General features: G+C 36.3%; 1 protein-coding gene across 10 annotated transcripts in view; it reads right to left on the reverse strand.

Annotated features, from left to right (window-relative positions):
• The window catches only part of KCNIP4 (potassium voltage-gated channel interacting protein 4), a 433,785-nt gene that overhangs the window by 103,025 nt on the left and 308,823 nt on the right, over positions 1–21,937 (reverse strand). Inside the window, exon 1 of one of the 10 annotated variants that reach the window (XM_048062817.2) lies at positions 3,798–4,165. The exons of 8 other annotated variants lie outside the window; for them this stretch is intronic. In XM_048062817.2, the coding sequence (XP_047918774.1) occupies positions 3,798–3,909 (112 nt within the window). In that variant the 5' untranslated portion in view covers positions 3,910–4,165. Of the gene's footprint in view, positions 1–3,797; positions 4,166–21,937 lie in introns of those variants that run through there. One more of the 10 variants, XM_013180563.3, reaches the window with a different exon arrangement.

Genomic DNA, 21,937 nt, shown 5'->3' on the forward strand with positions numbered 1-21,937 from the left:
CCCCCCTCTCCTAATTTCCAAATTCCTACCACAACAGCAATACTGTGTTCACTCTCAAAGCTGACTTTACAGACATATGTTTATTGATAACTGTAAGTAAACTACTGTTTATTTTGCATCACAGTAAGAAAAAATGATCAAGTAGTCTTGATGGTCCATTCAGTTGAAAGACCTATAGGGCATGACTAGTGGGTCCTACTACTCAAAAGATTTTGAGTTAATTGGCTATTCATACATCAAATATGAAATATAGATCTTAAAAAGCATTTGAAAAATAATAGCAAGCTCAGAAAACAGAGTTTAATGAGTGAGAATAGCAGGGTGTGGAACAGATTGCATCACTGGTTGATTATACTCACAAAAGAAAAACATTTCTACTTGAGGTGTTATACAACATAATCCATGCATGATGAAGGAGGAAGTACTAAGTTTGTCCTACTGAAGACTTTGGTTTATGCAGTCCCCTGAAATGTAATGTTGTTTACGCATATTTATATAGTATCCCATACAGCTACCACATGACAGATATTCTGTGCACACAAAAGTAAAGTGAATCCTTCATTTTGCCAGTCTCTCCCCTCCCTGTTTCTAGTGGATGAATTCCCTTTATGTCTGGTGCTCTGATCCTTTGCTCCAGTTCTGAACTCCCTCCTCCACTCCCCTTCCAGCTGTGTAACAAAACAAAAGCTTTGAGGGAAGCTGCCCAGCAGCAAAAGTTTCTGGCAAGTAAGCAGGAGGAAAAATATTGATCAGTGTCAAACCACTTACAAAATAATGGAAGGAGAGGAAAAGGAGATTTTCACTCTCTCACATTAAAAGTGGTATTGATTCAATTCTGTCTTTGCTAGCTCCGGTAAAGCCAGTTTTTGTCCCCTTCTGGTCTTTCTTTCCTGCTGTCTGGAAAGTGGAGGAACTATGAAGTAGCACAGCATAGTTCCTAGACTAGGATACAGGATCAAGTCAGGTTCCCTGTGCTGTCAAGTACTCAACATTGAAAACAAAAACAAAACAAAACAAAACAAAAAAGAAACAAATTGCCTGGATTCTTCTAACTTTCCCATGGAGAAGTGTGGACAGTCAAGTTCTTCTTCACCATAACCCCTTCACTGTGTAAAGCAAGGGAGGGTGGTTGTCCACCATAGACAGCACAGTGAGCTACAGCTGAAAGTACACTTTTGTGGGAGACATCTATGGGGAAAAAGCATATTGGGTATTGTTTGACACTACCTCCGCAGTGTCAAAGAAGAGGTGGTCTTGTTTGTTTATTTGTTTATTTGTTTCCGGTGAGTGCAAATTTTTTTTTTACCTTTGTTCTTTTAAAAAAATAATTTATAAAGTGCTTGCATACAAGATATAGGGTAGTTTGTATCACGCTGTAAATGGTAATAAAAATAAACAATATACAAGCTGCTGCATTTTCACACTACAAACAGATTAGCAAGCAGTGAAGCTAAAGATACCTCTACACTGGTGTGGACAGACAGGAAAAGTGAACGGTTAGCATGGAAATACTCCAATTACTTAAACCATAATGCTTTTGTGGATCACTTCTGGTCCTAGTTCTGCTGTTTACTCTTGGTTTGGGCTTAGACAACTCACTCTGCTGGTAGAAACTGATGCAGTGCATCACAACATCTTCAACAAAAATCAGTGGAGTTTTAACGTGATAGCAACTAAGGATTTGTTATTTAGCTGTCTTCTGTGCCCTTTATTGGCAAACACTGGGACAAGCATGCCCTATCCATCAGTGACATTTTCAAAATAAGTCAATATATTGGGGATATTAAGACAAACATGTTAATGCTTCAGAAAGCCTAACTACAGAAAAAAAATATTTCAGCATGTGCTTCACACCCTGCCTCTGTGGGGTAGATGGGGTGGGCTTATTGACCATTTTGGTTTCAGGATCAACATTGACCTGAATGTCATGGTCCTCCTTGCATATCAACAAACCTGGCCTTGCATTCAGTGTGAGGACAAACACCCATAAGTTCTGAATACCTTATAAATATTCCTTAATCATTTGGGGCAGAATTCTTGTTTAATGGTAATGGCAGTGCAACAATATGGATGAGTTAAATAGGCTACATCAGCCTTAAGGGAACTAGAAATCCCCTAAGCCATTGGAGCCATTCACACTGGAGATGTTATATATATACACTCTACTTTATAATATTTAGGCTTTTTACATTTAGAGACTGGTTTTATGTCACTGGGTACTTTTGAGTGAAATTATTGTATTATCATGGATGGCACTAATAAGTATATTAACACAAAAAGTTAGATTTCTGATGTTATACTGCCTTGAATTTACTATTTATATTAAAATTGGTACAATTTTTACCTTTCTTTTTTTTTGGAAAGCTGATATAGTTGAAATTACATGAAGCGCTTTCCCAGACTTAACAGCAACATCATTCTGTGAAAAGTTAAGAAAGAGATGTAACTGTGCACATCTGCTAAAAAAAGTGTATATACATATAATTATTTTTCTATAAATGATGTTACTATGTGTCATAAAAATAAAGTTAGCACATATCTAGTAAGAGGAATTTTTAAATGCTAAAAATTCTACACACCCGGAGCATAAAGAAACAAAAAGAAAGGGTTGTTATGAGAAAAAATTACATATTTGTTTAGAATTTAAATAGTAATTTTACAATTCCATAACAAATGTATTATACAGAAAAATAGGAAATGGTATATATTTTCTTCACATATGGCTTTAAGGATGATTTATTTCAATAGTTCAGTAACTACAGAAGTGCTATGTTAAAGATTTCACATTTTATCAGCACACTGAATGATTTTATGAGGTGATGATGTGAATCTACATCCATCAAAGATCCTATTCTATGATGAAAAGTTAATGTTTCAGAAAACTGGAGTGTTCTTGGCTATGTGTTTCTCACTGAAACAGTTACACAGTAAAAGAGGTTTGGTCTCACATGTACAAACACACAGAAAAAAAAAAAAAGTAGTTTTTGAGAAAAGGTTTTTGTGAGTGAATAGCTTCTGTTTACTACACCAGTCCACACTAAGAAATTTAGTTGAAAAGTTGACAGCCAAAGATCTCATTAATAACTGAACTGAAATAGCATATTTCTATAAAGTATATATTAAACAAACACTTTGTATAGAGATAAAAATCCTATTAAAATTAATGTGATATCTTCTTTGAGCATAGACTAAATGATACGACCCATATAGTAGAGAGCAGACAGGAATCGGAGCAAGCAAATGAGTTTTAAAACATACAGTTGTTATATATTTAAAATACCCATATTTAATGTTGGCATCTATGAATTTTTCTGAAAGGTGTAAAGCAGATTTGTTCCTAAACTTGCACCTATATTACTTATCCTATAGTAATAATGTTTTGCATTTATCTATGAAACTGATTTGTAAAAGACAGATACCGAGACAGAACAAAACTCTAACTGCATCATAAATCAGAAAAGCAAAGTGTTATAAATGTGAACTGAGATAAGATCCACTAAATGTACCAACTTTCTATCACTGAACAGCTTTCAAAGGCAACTGACAGATAAATGTTATGTACACTGTTTTCATCCTTGCTAATTTCTTGTAAAATTCCAACCTGATGCTAGCATATACTTTTGTTTTACAATAACAAAGTAACCGGCAGGAACAAACCGAGATTTTTAGTCTGAATGCTATTTTCACTTCCCAAGCATTTTCATTTCCCAGCTTTTATACCTGATGCTTTCTAAGTCTATTTTAGCAGATCAGATACCACACCTACAAACAGCACAAACTGCAAGTGACCACTTTACCTTCAGAAAAATCAATCAGTCCCAGCAAATGAAGCAGCTTCAGAGATGCAAATATAATCACAACAATACCCACTGTTTGCAGTCCCTCCGACTCCCACTCTAGAGTCAACATTCTTCCAACAGGCAAATCATTCCAGTCGTCACACCAGCTCGTGATCAGAGGGAAACGAGAGGATTTTACCAATAGTTTGCTTTGAAGAAAGTTGCAGTGGTGCAAATCGACGTTGCACTGGGCTGTGGCAATTCACCAGCCACCCTAGCTGAGACAGAATTATTAGATAAAGCCCCGCATCTCATGCTTCTCTAAGCACTGGATAATCAGTAGTGAGTCAACTTGTAAGGCTGAGGTGGACCACTACCCCCCGGGCATGGCATGGTATCCGGCAAGCAGCCTTACTTCAGAGCTGCTGGAGGAACATCTGTGTCAGGAGTGAAGACTTTGCTGTGTCGGTGCCAAGAAGAAATGCTCCCTGCAAACTTGCACGAGGGAGCACGCTGCTGTCAGCACTCTGCACTCCGGTGCTTCCAGACCCAGGCTTTGCGATTCTCCCTGAGCTTCACAGTCCTTCCCCAGCTTATTTTAGTACAATTTTTGTTAAGTGTGACACATGACAGTTTGCTAAAGACAGACATCTGTTTCCACACATGCTGAATACTGCACATCAGAAAACCCCTGCCCTCTGCATTACAAGAAATAATGTAGGGAAGCACTGTTCCTTCCTCTTCTTAAGCATCACCAGTATCTAATTAAAATCTTTAGTCTAAATGAGACTGAAAATTAAAGAAATGCACATCAGCACGACTGGCACCTCCAGCTAGCAAAATATAGTGCTGTCAAGGAGACATGCAGTGTCCAAACATCTATTCTGCAGCCAGGGAGAATGTATTATTTATTGATTGAGAAACAAAACAGTGCTTTTCTGTCTCAGAACATTAACCTAGAAGTGTCAAGCCCCAAATCCTGATCTTATAAATGGCAATTAGGCATTTTCAACAGCTACTGGGAAGATCTTGCCTAGGCTGTGCATCAGGGGAAAAACAAAAGAAGCTGATGATCCCAGATGATTTAGGGGACAGTCTGTATAAAATTAATTGCCCTGTGTTTATTAATGTGATTTCCAAGAGGGTACACAGTGTGAAAAATAGGATCTGCACATGCATACAAAGTGTAAGGTTAACCCTAAACACTAATCTTGTGCCCATCCTAATAATTTAACTAAATCCTGTCCACGTGTATACAAGGCAGTAATGTAAAAGCAACTCTCAGAAAAAAAAAAATATATATATATATATATAATCAAGAAACACATATAATCTAACACTAAAAACAGTCTCTTAAATGAGGACTGGTAGTGACCATTAACCTTAGGTCACTTAACTCTTTCCATTAGAAACAGTTTTTACTAACTTTTTGAAAAGTTTAGAAACATTTACTTTTGATCAGGAAGCTATTACTATTTTAAATATGGATAATAACAAATTGTAACATTAACAATCTGTTGTTTACAGACTGCCATGAAGAGAAAGAAAAACATAACTTCATAGGGACTACCATCTTGGTTTTGTTTGTTTTTCTTTGAAGGCTATCTATATTTAATTACAATAACAAATCACAGAATATTCCCTATAGACAGGGCTCCAGGAGATGTATATTTTTACTCATTGGGAAATCACATGGGCTCCAGTTAGTTTTAGGTTATATCTATGTAGTATATAAGCAACAATATTCTCTAATTTCAATCTTCTGGATATTTAATACTAAAATATCATGAGTTCTATAATATTTGTATGTGCTCTCAAGCTGAATGTCAATTCCTTTCCCTATTAAGCTGTAGAGCTAATGATGTAGGAGGAAAGCACAATAAAAATAAATCAAACAAAATTCACTATCCTCAACCTGTACATTTCTTATATTGTAAAATAGTTATTCAATATATTTTCCTGTAAAGTTCTGCTCCTTTTTTAAAAAAAATCATTGTTTTCCCATGATAGTTCTCTAAGTCAGAAGAACCACGTAAAAACTCCATGTAAAGCAGTAAGGCTAATAAATTACATAGAAAGGAACAAGAAGTGATGAATGAAATATTTCCTTTAATACACTATGCAACAGATTCAAACAACAGTGCAATTTACAGAGTTCAGTTCTTCTGGAAGTCATTCAATCAAAAAAAAAAATCCATACCTCTAGGCATTTGAAAATTAAATCAATCTTGAACAAGGATATCATAAAATTCATATAAGACACCTCATTGTATTCTGATTACTTCCTAAATTCATAGTGAAGTGTAATTTCTCCCTCACTTCATATTTTGAGTATTATTTAAAAATAAATATTTCTGTGACAGGCCCTTATTTCTGTTGCATAGTGTATTAAAGGAAATGTAGTGTCAATGCCTATATTGACACTACAAGCAAATTTTAAAAGCTGTTCAAAGGAAAGGAATTTTTCATCATTGCCATATCCAAGTTACAAAAGAAAACACCATCCTTTACATGAAGCAATGAAACAGCAGTGGATGGCTTATAATACCCAAGCATTGCACTGATTTATTGTCTTGTCTTGATTTCCTCTTTCGTTTTGGGCATTGCAATGCATCGTGGTACTCTCTTAGCAATATATATAAATTTGCATAAACGTTCTTGTTATTCTTCAATAAGTTGTAAGAAATATATAAATATACATATATATATATATATGTATATGTCAATATTGTTAGAAAGCTATCACATCTAAACACTGCATCTTCTGCTGGCTGCATATTCTTCTCCACAAATATTTGAAGCAGAACCTTTAACTTTTGCCTGAAATTCAGGCACTACTGCCCTGTGGGTTTACCGAACCACTAATTATGGGAAAGCATTAGTATGTCAGTAGCTAAACTCCAATACAGAGCATTCCCAAATTAACAACAAAACACACAAAACTACAATGTTAGGCTGATCTGCCACCCCACAAAATAAGGGGTGTATATCTTGCACTGTGAGGCTGCAGCAGGTATGTCAAAGCATGGTGTTCTTCAAAGGATATGTTGAAGAAGATCATGTCCATGGACTTACTGCCTCCCCTTCTGAACCCTTGATGATTATCTGTGCAAGCATAAGTTTTTCTCTTCTAAGAAAGCATAGAAGAGAAACCTGTGCTGAAGCACTGTAGAAGGTATCTTCTCTCTGGAAGCACAAATCCTCAGGGAGTTCTGAACATATCTGAGTGCAGATATGCCAAAATTAGCAGGATCTAGTAGAAGAAACACATTTTGGAGTCCTTACATAATTTTTCCACAAACAATCCCAATTAATTATTGGCTACGCTGATCATTTTAAATAGAATGATTCACATATGGAACGCAGTGAACATAAAATAGATGCCTGAAATAACATAGTGTATTATATACAAGTAAATTTTAGATCTGATTGCTGTGTACTCATAGAGTACCTGCAATTTTCCCCTGCTTCTTGGAAGCAGAAACAAATGCTCCAAGATATTATTTATAAAGCTTAGAACTGAATTATAATAATTTTAAAGTTGACTAAAAGAGGATAAGATCTGCCATTTCGAAACAAACAATAATTCACCCAATTTAACACATCATAATGCTTCAGGATAACATGCAGGATGCTATGAATAGAACAAACAAGGAACAAACTGTTCTGAAATTCTAAAAATAGATAAATAATAATTCTGAGATTTATGTATTAAGGTATAAAATTTCTCTATAATTTTATATGATTTCAAAGGTCTTCAAAATTATTTGGCATTATCATATTTCTCTTACATTGGTAACATAGTTTAATTCCAGTAAAATCTTATCTTTTAACTACAATCTGTCAGTCTAATTAGCACAGTAAAAATGGGAAGTATATGTTTTTCTTTTAATGGTTTTAAATTTCAGATTTATTAATGACAGCTTTTGTTTTAGTTCTTACAATAAGTTTTCACTGTCATTTATAAACTCTTCCTCTTTTCAATTTCTTCTGAGTTTTGTACATGACAGTAGAGAAATAAGAATGCCTATCTGATCCCAAATACGTTGAAGTAATTTATCTTTCCACTATATTTTGGTTTTAACATCTTCTTGGAAACATCAGTCTTCTCAGCCTTTTCTCAAAGATAAAGGCTCTTTTTATACTTTGATTTCCATTTCTCTTCTATGCAGACATTCTTTATCTGCTATTGTCTAATGTAGAATGGATCTGACCAAAATGGAACACACTTTGCAAGGTGAGGATATATCGTTATTTGCTAATTGACTTGAATTACACTGTTTTCCTAAATGATTACATCTGCCCAGTGCTATAACTAATGTACAGGGAAAAAAAAAAAAAAAAAAAGCTTTAATTGGCTAGCAATAATAGTTCATCAGAAACTATTTGAGATTTTCCCTAAAAGTGGCTGAAAAGGGAAACTGCTGCTGAGCTAGAAATAGAAACAAAATTTGGAGGTATTAATTAGCTGTCCTTCTTTCTGTACTCTTATTTCCAGAGGGAAATGTCAGTCAGCTAGAAGAGAAAGAAACTGTCAAATAAACACAGAAAGGGCACCTACGTGCAGGTCAGCTGAACTTGTAATCTTCAATTTCTTGTTGATGCCAGATCTGAGCTTATTAGGCAAGCTATCTGGCTGACTATGAATTTAATTCTCCTACTATCTAGCCAGTAAGAAATCTGCTCACAGATCTTCAGTTTTCTACACAGAAAAGTTTATATCTCAGATCTAAAGAAGAAAGCTGTGGCAAGTAGAAAGCATTTGGGGAACCACCAAGAGTAATTAATTTACACAGATCCATTTCAGAACGATTGAAATAATTTTTATTGGGTAAAATAATTCACTTTTCTTGAATGTAAAACCTCCTGCATAGGCTGCTACAGATAAACACACAATACTGTCTAATTTTCATAAAATGCTTAGAAAAATGAGACTAAAATATGAAATCACTTTGTTCATCACACCAGTGCTGCAGCTACTGAAGAGCACAATATCGCACCAGCAGAATACTTACATTACCAAAATTGCAGAAAAACTTTCTCTAGGTAGAAGAGCTATGCAGAGTGTAATTACCCAAGATGAAATTTGTCAGACTTCATATATCATCTTTAATATTTATACTAAGTGTCCTAGATCTTTAATGACTGTAAGTGGATATAGGCTGAGGGAAAAAAAAAAAAAATCAACACCTGTACAGGCAAGATAAGATTTCATTGGTTTGTAATCAAGGGAGAAAATATGACATCCAAGCTTTTGAATGTTTGGTCTCATCCTTAGAAGTAAATTACACTGAAACAATATTGTGGCTGTAGACATCTAAAGTTGATTTCCTCATTTTAGTAGTCTGGTTCTAGGCTACGGAATGGGATTTTACTACTTTTTTTTTTTTTTTCCTTTCTTTGTTTTCACCTTCCAACTCTCACTTGCTCCTAGAAGCTTTTGTTCTTACTTTGATCTAAATCAAAGGACTGCTGCCATTACTGATCTGAAAACAAGAGCCAAAAGGAATCCCATAAGACAACCATTACCAGCTCCCTCCCATGACATAACAGCTACAGGTGCTTTCATTTTTTCTATAAAATTAATTGACATAACATGTTATACAATTATGCCTTAAATAGCTAGTATGCAAGTGGATTGTAAATTAAACAGAATGGCCATGGGAGTAACTGCAGCATTTTAATTTATAAAGCGTTAGCAAAGCACTAGAGAGAGACTATCTCTTTCCTAAACAAGGTTAAATCACATTTAGTAATAGTAGGTAATCAAATTCTGGTTTGTTTTACTGCAGAGCCCACTGGCTTGCTTGGTAAACTAAATTATCTCTAAATTGTGTGACTATGTCCTCAGCCCACAGACCTGCTTTTCTTTTTATGTTCACTTGATGTTGCAGTAGCAGCAACTGCCACTGCCAAGTTTGTAAGCATAAATGTATGTCCATACTGTAGAACTGCAGTATAATGTAGCTACTTATGGTCAGTTGGACCCAATTGCTTTATTACCTGTAATGCAGCTGTGTTATCATAAGGCTCAGACTGGGTTAACATACCCAACAGAGAATCGGTAAAGGAAAACTTACCCCACAAAAAGCTTGCTATATATTGGTTCTAAAATTAAATGATTGTTGCTTCTCCAGCCATTGGAATCCCTGAATGGGAATGCAAACATTTATAAAAAAGTTCAAGCCTGAGACATGTCTCATCTTAAATTCCCAATATTATCTGAATACCTCTTTGAACTTCCTTTCTCTTACTAACCTTACAAGTAAAACATCCTTTCCCAGCTTGTAATAAAATGGTGTGGGTTTTTTGTTGTTGTTTGTTTGCTTTCCTGCACAACCCTCCTCTTCAGTCTTTGCACATTTGGAAAGAACATAGTAAAAGCAGGGTCTGACCTGCAGATTTTCTTCTTTCACTAATACCTTTGCAATTACGCACTGGATCAGATGACACCTTTACCAACCATTTTACTTCTGCAAACAGGACCTACTGGGAGGCCTCAGCTCAAGCTGGTAGAAATGATGGGACAGAGTAGCAGTTTTCACAGCTCCACATTGTCATTTTCTGTTAGGCAAATTAGGACTATATCTACTTATGCTTGTCCATACATCTAAAAAGCTACATTTTTATGGCCTGTAGAGCTGTTAGATGACTTCAGATGAGTTCCTACACAAAGTTACAGGCATTTTCTGCTGTAATGATTAAGAAAACAAATGATCCATGTATTTTAGTTTCAAAACCTAATATTCTAGTAATCAACAGGAATATTAATCATCCAAACCTCAAAGGCAACTATCATTTTAAAATCCTGAAACTATCCTGCGCAACTCCTTTATTTCAAAACTGGTGTGGCTGGCTCCTTATAGTTCAAGGTATGGTTAGGAACTAAACCGGAGAAAAAATATTTTATTAAAGACGATCATATATATGCCACTACCATGGAGCTCTTATCTTGTGATGAACCTGTCTTTCTCTGGTTTAATATATATGTACAGTAAATGTTCTATTTCTCTTATTGGCTTTTAGAAAGGTGAAGTACTGTACTTTCCCATAGCAACAGGAAAGTATTATAAAAGTCTGAGGAGGCTGACATATTTCTACATTTAATGTACTTGTTAAAAGATAAGTGCATCTGTCCTGTAAAGATGAGATGAAAAACAAACAAACAAACAAACAAAAAAAAACACCTATATTATACAGCTGCAGCACTTTCAAGGAATACAAATCAAAAAGCCTACAGTCACAATCTTGTCCCCTCAGTGTGTTTAAGACTTGGACTATATATGAAATGTGTAGATTTGACTACACATCTGTAGCATGTGGTAACCATTCAGAATGATGCAATATTCAGAATTAGTCCATGCTATTTGCTTATGTACTAGTGTTTGATTTATTAACAGCTTCTGAAACGTCTATTTTTTTTATTGTTTTTTTTCCTCCAATCAGTGACAAAATATCATTTAGGTGCATCAACCCATGAGGCCATACTTGGAGTGTTGTGTCCAGTTCTGGAGTCCCAGTACAAAAGAGACATGGGGATACCGGACAGAGTCCAATGCAGGGCCACCAAGATGATGAAGGGACAGGAGCACCTCTCCTATGAGGAGTGGCTGAGAGAGCTGGGACTGTTCAGCCTGAAGAAGAGGAGGCTCAGGGGGAACCTAACAAATATCTGTAAATACCTGGGGGGAGTTTGCAGAGAAGATGGAACCAGGCTCCTTCTGTGGTGTCTCTTGTCCTGGTGCCCAAACGGGCACAAACTGGAAAACAGGAGGTTCCCTCTGAATGTAGGAAGCACTTCTGTGCTGTGCAAATGACTGAGCATGGCACAGGTTGCCAGAGAGGTTGTGAAGTCTTCCTCAATGGATATCTTCAGAAGCCAACCAGACGTGGTCCTGGGCAGCCTGCTCTCTCTGGGTGCCCCTGCTTGAGCAGGGGGTTTGGACAAGATGGCCTCCAGAGGTCCCTTCCAGCCTCAGCCATTTTGTGAAAATAAACTTGAAAATAAACTTGTTAGGGCCAGTTCTTTTCTTGCTTTTAGCCACTAAAGGACTTTTTTCAGTGTGTGGGTCTCTACATAAAAATGATTGTGTTTACTGCAATGAAGTGGTAGTGGTAACAAAGGGAAATGAACAAGAATATAAGGATAAAAGTGCATGTAAAACCTACACTGAAAGGAGTAGGGGTATTGCTTTTTTGAATTCCCCCATTAGAAGTATGAGTTTTGGCAGAGTACTAATGATTCAGGAAATTTACAGAAAATGTCAAGGTTTTGTGACTAGACTCCTGTTCATTCACAAAGAGAAAAAAAATCATTATGTAGAAGGAGTTGGAAGAAATAGCATAATGTGGTGGTGTTTTTAAGTTCCTAATGCAGTTTTTTCTTGGCTCCTACTTGTTCATACAGTGGTATTTGAGGATCCATGCAGCACAATGAGAAACGATCTGCTTCAGCAGTTTTGCTGTTCTAGCACTCTGGAAAGCAGCAACAGTATAAAACCTTGAAGGAAACAATAAGTTTATAATGTCTTGTTATCAATTAAGGAAAAGAAGGGTTTCAGCTCTTCCCTGAGGAAGCATTATGATGTCCAACAGACTGCATCATGAGGTTCTTGCACATACTGAAACAAGGGAAGCAACAAAATACAGAAGCACACTATTCTGTACTTCCAACAAAACTTTAGACACCACTTTTGATTGTGCTATGCCACTGCAGGGACTAGCTCTTTTTGTCTTTAGTAGTTTTGCAGGGTTTATCACAGCTTCTGTACTCCATGCTGACAGTTTGGATAAGCAGATACTCCATTATGCACAGCAGGCTTATGGCTCATGAGTTCATTTTCATGTGCTTGTTGACATGCAAATGGCTGTATCCCGGTCTCATAAAGGAGACACCTGCATGCCTTCCTCCCTGTTACACCAATAGATTTAAAATATGGATCAGAGATTGCTGGATTTTTAAGCCATGTTCAACCATTTCTAAGGCCAAGAATATTTTTGCTGCCATTAATACTCCAGGAATCATTTCCCTCCAATATTCATGAGTGGACCAGGCTATGAATTTTAATTTCTCTAATCTCCTCAAAAGCAATTTCCCTAGCTTCCCAGTCATGCTGCTCTTTTCTGAACTCACTCCAATTAGGTAGAACAGTTATATAGAAAAAAATGTAGTTAACTAGTTTTTAGGTGGAAACAAATTAGTCATGAGCAGGATTGTCCGATGCAACTGCCAGACATAGCCATTACAATCCATTAATGTCCCCCTCTGACCAAAATAATATTAAAGATTTAATAACATTTTGTCTTATTACTTAAAAGCAAATAAAACTCAGTACTCCTACCCCCTAACATCAGACACCTATGTACACCCTAAGTTTTTAGGAACTTGTATTCCAATAGAGGTATCTTAAGAGTGTGCCAGGAATTCAGCCCGCTCCCTCACTGCAACTGATGTTTGTTTTCATAATGTTTCTTTTTGAACTTAGAGATATTTCTTGCTAACAATGACAGTAACACACATTGTCTCTTACTGAAGCAGCTCTGAAACACACTGGAGAATTATTAGGCTCTCCCAAGACAGCCTAAGCAGGTTAAAACAGAAGACTGTTAAAACAGGAGAAAAATAATTTGACAAAAAGAAAAAAAAGACGTGGAGCCTTGAGGATCTGTCCTTAATACACTTTGTAGACAGTAACTCATCTCCCTTTGTACTCGTCTCATGGTTGCAGTCCAAGACTAGTAATCCTGTGCAAGCTCAGGAGAAGACGAGAGCCAGACTCTAACAGTGTAACAACAGGTTTTGGCCAACATCGCCCGCGTGAGAATTTTGCAATACAATGTCAAGATTTTCTGTACTACCAGATCTATGTGAAGAAAAGCAGTAGCCAAGTGTTCCTTACTGCGTGGGACTCAACACAGCCCATATGCCAGCACGTGGTAACAGAAAAACAAAGTTTTGTCCAGCTTTGTGTATTAATCCTTATTTACACTGTTTAACATATGTATAGAGGACATGCCTATAAAATTTAAGGAAAATGGATTCCTTAAAAGTTTCTCATGTGGATCCTGGCTAGAGGAAGAAGTTAAATGTATATTGTAAGGTGAATTCACCAGCCAGCTGGTGAATTCTTTTGGTAAGTTCAAGTCTCGTACATGTTTTCTTCCTAATGAATTACACTGTCTAGCATACCAAAGTAGATATATATGATACCTGCTCGGAGATACAACCTAACAGAATGCAATGGCTGTCTCACTCCTTTGCTGATTGTTTTGTTTCATTTTTAATTGTTTTGGGGGAAAGGGAATGCAACTGCAGTAAAGGTTAAGCAATACTTGCTGCATTATTTGTTGAACAGATGCTCCCATTTTGCAGACTGAGGGAATTTCTGATCCCCAAAGAAGCTTCTCAGAAATATTAATAAGTGAAGAGTCACAAAACATTTTAGTATAGATGGAGAAAAATGCTAAAAATAAACAGTTTGAACAAATGTAATAATTTTTCTTCCATCCCAAACCTCTGAACATGATAGACAGAGTATTTGGAAAGACATTCTCTATGTATCATAAAATTAAAAAAAAATATCTATCTAGATTTTTCTTAAAAATTTAATTTTGTAAAGAATAAATTAATCAAAATATATATATATATATTTTTCAAGTTTCTACTCATACAAGTTATCTCTTAAGGAGGCTAGAAATAAAAAGATGCACCGACACAAAACTAAGGTGGTTTTATGGTCTTCAAGAATACATATCAGCAACGGGCAAGTTTCAAAAAAGCCAGATGCAAAAGTTAAGGAATAGTTCCAACTACCTTTGCCTCTTTGGAGCTGTCATACTCCAATGGAAACAAAATGAATATATACTAGGCATGTAGGAGTGGTGTTCAGCTGACTTTTGCATTTTCAGGTTTTCTGGTAGTTAAATTGGCAATTTGCAGAGTTATGTCCTGTGCTGAGAAGCAGTAAGGGTGAGGAGAAGTTCTGAGACACTATTTGACAGAAGGGGGAATTTCAGCCCCTTTGTGGGATAAGGAAAAGGGTTTTGGACACTATCAGATAATGAGACCGAGCAGCCAGACCCAACTGCACCCCTGTCCACAGTCTTAATGGTTCAATGCTCTGGGCAATCCAGCTTTTCAGAAGAAAAAGAAGAAAAAGAAGGTACCAGCACTGAGTACACATGATAAATGCTTAATATTCTGGGGGTAGCTGCAGCATTTTAAAATACACGAGAGCTATTTTGCAGAGAATAAAGAGACTGAAGCTGAATGCATAGTCCTAGGCATGGTCCTAGGTCCTAGCTTCAAAGAGCTGCACACTGCCCTTTGAAGCAGTTGGTGACCAGCGACCTTAGTCATTTGGTGCAGTACAGTCTTTTTTAGTTCAAAAGTGACTCATACCAATTTTGAGTTAAACTTTCACCTTATCATTATTTTCATTTTGTGTCCTGAGCTATCAACTGCCCAGCAGTAAAATAAATGTTGAGAATCATTTTTTTTCAGCTGAAATCATGACCTTATTACAAAAAGACACAAAACCAACAGTAAGAGAAATATTACCACTAAGATTTTTATTTTTTTTTTAAAGGAGGCTGTCTTAGTTTCTTTGTTCATATTTGAAGTTCTCCTGTTTATCCTTTTCTCACCTGTGCAAAACAAATAACATTGCTGTGCAAGTGTATGAATTTTAACATATAGAAACATTGATCTTAAAACAGACACTGTGGCTATACATAAATATATCACTAAATATACTTCAGGAAATTCAGACACTGTACATACAAAGGTCAAAGAAAAATGTCTAGTGAAGAGGTTAGCAGCAATTTTTTCACCAAACAGATTTTCATGGAGTGTCAGTGTGTGATGATCTGAGAAATATCTCATACATGTTATGAATTATGATTGATGTTATTCATTTATTAGTTGTTCCTGTGAAAACAGATGTGTTTTTAAAGTTTTTGTCAACGATTTTCTCCTATTTTCTCATCTAAATGGTTTTGACACACATTCAACAAACACGTTTCTCTGTTGCTCCAGAACTGCACAGTGGCGAAAAGAATAGTGGAAACTATAAAGAGTGGGGGAAAGAAATTTCCAGTGAGATGTCAGAAAGACGGTGACTGAAAAGTGCTAATGGGAGACAGGCAAAATGCACAGGAAACTGACATAGGGAGGAAAGGATCAGCGGCTGAGCACACTTTTGCTGCAGGGTAGCCTGTGTCAGCAGCAACATGAGCCAAGGACTAGAAAGACAAAGGAGGGAAAGAAAGCTTCTGTGATGGCTAAGCAAAATGCTCTCTTTACCAGAATTCTGGCCCAAAGCATGCCTAAGGAAACTGAAGGCATCAAGACAGATAAAGAAATCCTGCCTTCCTACCCAGATGCAGACAGATGCCATAAGACAGGAGAAACTAGGCTGGGTATCTTCTGCACTCAAAGTTTTAATGGTCTGTATTAATTAAACTTTGTCCTCCAAATAAAACTAATGATATTTTAGAAATGCTGAAAAATCAAGGTGATCTGCCTACATCTGTCTGCTCATTTTCACTGCATGGCTTCTGATGACCTAAAGGGGAAGAGAAGCAGCCTCTGGGGTGGGGCTCTGAGAAGTGGCACTGCAGAGAGGAGGGTAGGGTGTCAGGCATCCTGCAGGGACAGCCACTGGAGGAAGCAGCTCTGTTTTCTGCAGGATATAAGCAAAGGAAGGCTGCTTCCCTTTGTCTGGAGACACAAGGTACCTGGACTCTCTTTGAAATGCAAAGGATTAAAAGCACCATAAGGAGTAAAACCTTAGCTTTGTTATAGCAATGACAGGAATTCCTTCCAAACAGTGTAGCAGAACACCAATTTTCCTTAAAAAAAAAAGATGCAGATTACTGGGGGAATAAGGCTACAAGTAGTTTCACAAATCAGTGAAAATAAGATGCCATTAGAGCATCATTTAAAACCTTACCAAATTTAGAACGTACAAGTAATTCTGATTTTTTTCTTTTTTTTTTTTTTCAAATACCGATTGTAATCAGCCCCAGTAATCAATTAAGGTTTCAATAACTTAAAGTATCAGACAGATTTTTATTTTTTATTTTTTTAAAAAACAAAGGACAGGATGAGGGGGAATGGGCTAAAGTTGTGCCAGGGGAGGTTTAGGTTGGATATTAGGACGAACTTCTTTACTGAAAGGGTTGTTAGGCATTGGAATGGGCTGCCCAGGGAAGTGGTTGAGTCACCATCCCTGGAGGTCTTTAAAAGACGTTTAGATGTAGAGCTTAGTGATAAGGTTTAGTGGAGGACTTGTTAGTATTAGGTAAGAGGTTGGACTGGGTGATCTTGGAGGTCTCTTCCAACCTAGATGATTCTGTGATTCTGTGATTCCTTTAGTCTACTCAATTGCACTCTCCACAAAAATTTACCAGAATGACAGAATGGAAATATCAATCATCCATATATATGACTAGTTATGACATGCATTTCATTGGTAAAATCAGTGATTTTGTTAGAAGATACAGGAATATTTATTTATTTTTACTTCTTTTTTATTATTTTTTTAGGGCCTACTTAGCTAAACCCTCGGATAAAATTAGTAATACCTTTATCTTAAACAATAATACTGTACTATAGCATTAGAATTTAGAAGTTAAAGCTTGAAAATATTATCTTTAGACAGATGGAGGGAAAGAATATGCAAATTTTATTATTGCTTAAAAAAATAAATAAATAACAAAACCCAACACTTTAACAAACTGCAAAATGTAATTTACTTCAGACTTAGAAAAAATCCCAAACTGTTAATGCATCTTTATTTTTGACCCCTTTAGACAAGGATAAACTAGGTAACCTCTATTGGCCTTTTGCATTTCTTTCTGTAATCCCATAATTCAACTGAAACCATCCAGGATATTTATAAGCAATAATTTATTTCATGGAGATACCAGTGGAATCATATATTAAAGATGCAGACTGACAGCAGTACATATACACTTGGTATCCAAAGCCCACTTTTAGATGTTCAGGAAGAACATTTATAAAATTCGTACTCACCTACGCTAAAGTACATTAAAAATACATAAACAAAAACTTGTAAAAAAAAAAAAAAGATTTAATAGTGAATAACAATATCATAGCAAGCAGACAAACCATTTAGCTGTTGCAGAAGCTAGGTAAAACTTGTCTTGAGTTGACACCTAAAAATCTGTGGAAGATGACACTGGATTTGGCCCTTAATATAGTACTTTCAGTTCAAGTATGCAGTGTCAAAGGCTGAAATGTTTCCCCGACCCCTGGAGTGTTGCTGTCTGTGATCAAGGCCAGCTCCCTGGGAAGCAAGAGGTGTTTCAGAAGCTGCAATTGGCCAGGAAGCTCTTTGAGAAAGAGCAGGAAGAAATCTTCCCCATTTGTCTCTTCAGCTGCATTTATTCTGAGGCTCTTGCTTTTGCTCCCTTCCTGGGCAATATTGCAGTCATACAGGTGCCAGGCTCATACCCGCCCCATTGCTCCACACCCTGAACCTGGCTTGCAGACTTGACTTCCCAGCTTGACATCCATCCTTCCCTCACAAGGGAACTTATTGTTGCTGCTGCCTGAGAATACAGTGGACTTGCAGTATCTTCTGTGTTTACCAACACAGGAAAAATCATCTTGCTACACTGGTAGCAAGAATACAGAAAGTAGTAAGAAAAACAAGGAGGAGACTGAATCCTAGAAAGAACAGTAAAGTGACAACAGCAAAGAAACAACTTGAACCTGCCAAATAAGAGGGAAGATGGACAGAAATAAAGAGCAGTGATCCAAGGCTGGATAGATAGCAAGGCAACAGTGGTTCTGAGAAGAGATTTGGAGGAAAAAAACAGCAGCAAATCCAAAGAGGAGAGAGAGGTGTGGAATAGGAGAGCAGAAAAGACTGGGAGTTGTTCGAGGAAGGTGAAAGGTGCAAGGAGACTAAGAGCAATAAGAAGAGAGAACAGGATGAGAACCATGGGAATTCAGCACATTTCAAGTTCTCTTCCACTGTTATTAAGAGGTTTATTTTTTTTCATAAAATAAAAAAGAACCTAAGAGCAAAAATAATAATAATAATACATCTACATCAGCAAAATTTGCACGTGGACTACTGATAAATTTAATAAAAGTCAAGGAAAAGATTTTCTGTTTCACAATAGCATTATTTTTTACTACACAAAAAATATGCCATGAATGTTAGAGAAGAGATATCTAAATCATGCTCACTAACAACTATGCACACATAAGAGGAACAAAAAAATACTTGTGCTTCACTGGCAACTCATTTGTACGCACCATAACAGACAGGAGTTAATATATTTTTCTTTTTTGGAATGCTATCAAATTGCAGAATAAATAACAAAGAAGATTTATAGTGTTATTACAATGAAATATCTCAGGAACTTAGGTCCATAAAATATTATGCCACTTTCACGTCTGCTATCTTTTATCTGCAGTTTACATTCTCCCTTAAAACTAATAGCAGCCTTCTTCATACAGCTGTAATCATTGTAGCTGTGCCTCCAGCACTCCAAAAGAATGACTTACTACATCTGTTAACTCTCTTTATATTCCCTCCCGAGTGGCAAACCAATTTATAATGAATAGAAAGTACGAATCTTCTTCTGAAGTCAATGGAACAGAGATCATTGTTATGGATGGCTGATCAGCTACTTCTTCCCTCCAACTTCCTCCACTGCCACTGTATTTTCATCTGTTAGCAGATCATGATCCAATCAAAGTTGTTTTTGTTTTGTTTTCTTTTTCTGCTAACACATAAACCCACTCTGGTTTCCAGTTCTCACGCCTGTGGACACACTGGTCTGACCAGATGCCACTGCTGACACCGTCAACAGTTCTGCTTGTGCTTTGTTTAATTCAATTGTTCAGTTGTGCTGCTTAGCAAAGACCCTTTACAAAACTAGACTGAAGGGAAGAAAAAGAAAAATGACAGAAGTGAGGCAGAAAGCCAGATTCAGAGATAAGAAAACCTTGCTTGTAAGTTACCAGTTCCTGCTCCAGACACCTAGCCCAACAAGACCCCTAAAACAAATAATTAATTAATCAGTCTAATTAAACTCCAGAGGTATATATGTGACCATATATAGAGCCAACAATGTTTCTGGCACTGAAGACATAAGGGTGAAACCCTTAGTGAAATTCTTTACAAGGACCTTTATAAAGAGGGTCATCTCCACCCTCCCCATCTTCCTTCCCTTCACTCCAAATACTGTGCTGCCATTTTCTGTCTGAATAAACTCTGACTTCAGAATGTGCCATTTGCCAATGACAACTCCTGATGCTCCCATAACGTTAAGCAATTTTTTTCTTAAGATGTCTTTGCAGAAAAGAATGGTTGAAAAAGAAGAGTGGTTCAATCTGCCTAAAAAGAAATCAAAAATCTGTTAGTTTTTCAGCCATATCTTATCTGTAATCATTGTGATTTGTGTTCATAGCTCTGTGAACATAAAACACTAGTACAGAGCCTGAAATTCATACCTCACATAGAAATATCCCTATATGAAGTAGAATAAGGTAAGCTTTTTCTTTGCTTGGAAGCTGGAATGTCTTTAAAAAAAATTAAATAATTCTAAGCAGATTTGTCCCAGTCTAGTGTATGTCAAATTAACAAGGCAAACTAAGTAAAACCAAAGCGTGGTTTTACATCTTACTCTGTACATCTTAATTTCTGGTAAGGTAATTATGATAATTGTGTCATAATATTATGCCATTTCCATTCCACGTATTCTGCTAGATAAGTACTGCAACTGTAAATTAGTTTTGATCACTACCACCACCTGCTAATAAGGAAAGCTACTTTTGTACTTAGCAAGCTGTTGTGTTGAACACTAGTGCTGAGAATAGTATTTCTGCTCATAATCACCAAGATCAATGATAGGAAAAATAAGAACATTTGCTATTTTCTTCTTTTATTCTTGCATGCAGAATATCTTAGTGAAGTTACAGACAATGGATTGTTTGAACCTCTGCTCTTTTGAGAATTAAATACAAATTAGGAAATCCTACCTTCGGGTTTGCAATTCTATTGCTAATATGGGGGAGGAGGGGGGTGAATCAGGCAGTCAGTAAGAGATGGTTGAAGGCAGATAGAGAATACAAAAGAAAAGAGGAAAAAATTAATAAATGAGGTCTTAAGAAGGAAAAGACAAAATGCAGCAGCAGTAGGTGCAATTGTCTGACTTCTGGCATGATTTGGACATTGCAAACTTGTAAGTAGCTTAAATAGAATATTAAGAGTCAATTATCTCTTAATCAGTACAACAGTTCAAGTATACTCACTCTAACAGTTACCACTCAATACAGCAATAAACAATGTTATATGACTGAGCCAAGAGCAATGCAGTCAAGGGAGATAGCAAAGGGCATAACATTCACAGAGAAAAAAATGTTTGTGGCACTCATGAATGTAATGACTGGCACCACATCATGTCTGGAGTCAAAGTTATTCATACTAGAATACCTGAAAACCAGGCTCACTTTCCAGGTACTATTCATAAAAATTACCAAGACTAACAGTACCAGTGTCAAGTGTTTATGAACAGATGTTTTCTTACAACCTATTTAGCTTATTCTTTCATTTTATTTCTGTTCTCCAAATTAATATGAAATATAACCAAAATATATTAAGAAAAATATGAAGAAATGTGAAGAAAAAAAATATTTTCGTGACGTATTGTATTTTTGATTTTAATTATACTTTTTAAATCTTTGTTTATGTAAAATACAAAAGTAATAAATTTCTACTGATGCTAGAAGGGACATCCATCTAAATGCTTTTAAAGTTAAGATTTTGATGTTAAGATTTTATTGGTAAAGTAGTACAAATCAGACGGATACGCTAGGTCAAGAACACTATCAGGTACTGACTGGTGCACAGAAACTCACATTATCTTAGTCTTGATGTAAACACTTAAATGCAAGTTATTAGAATGCACTGTAAATCAGGTAGGCAGAGCATACTGATGTCTATCCCTTTCCAGTGATTTCCTCAATTCAAAACGTTGAGCAGTAACAGCTAGAATAAGCAGATTTGCATTTACTTAAAAAAAAAAAGTAAATAATTAAAAAATTGTTGGGTGACAGACGTCCTTCTACTTTGGGTGTTTTGTTTGTTTTAGGATTTTGATTTTTTCAGACATTA

Source organism: Anser cygnoides, chromosome 4 (genome assembly GCF_040182565.1).
Source record: "Anser cygnoides isolate HZ-2024a breed goose chromosome 4, Taihu_goose_T2T_genome, whole genome shotgun sequence".
Taxonomy (NCBI): Eukaryota; Metazoa; Chordata; class Aves; order Anseriformes; family Anatidae; genus Anser; species Anser cygnoides.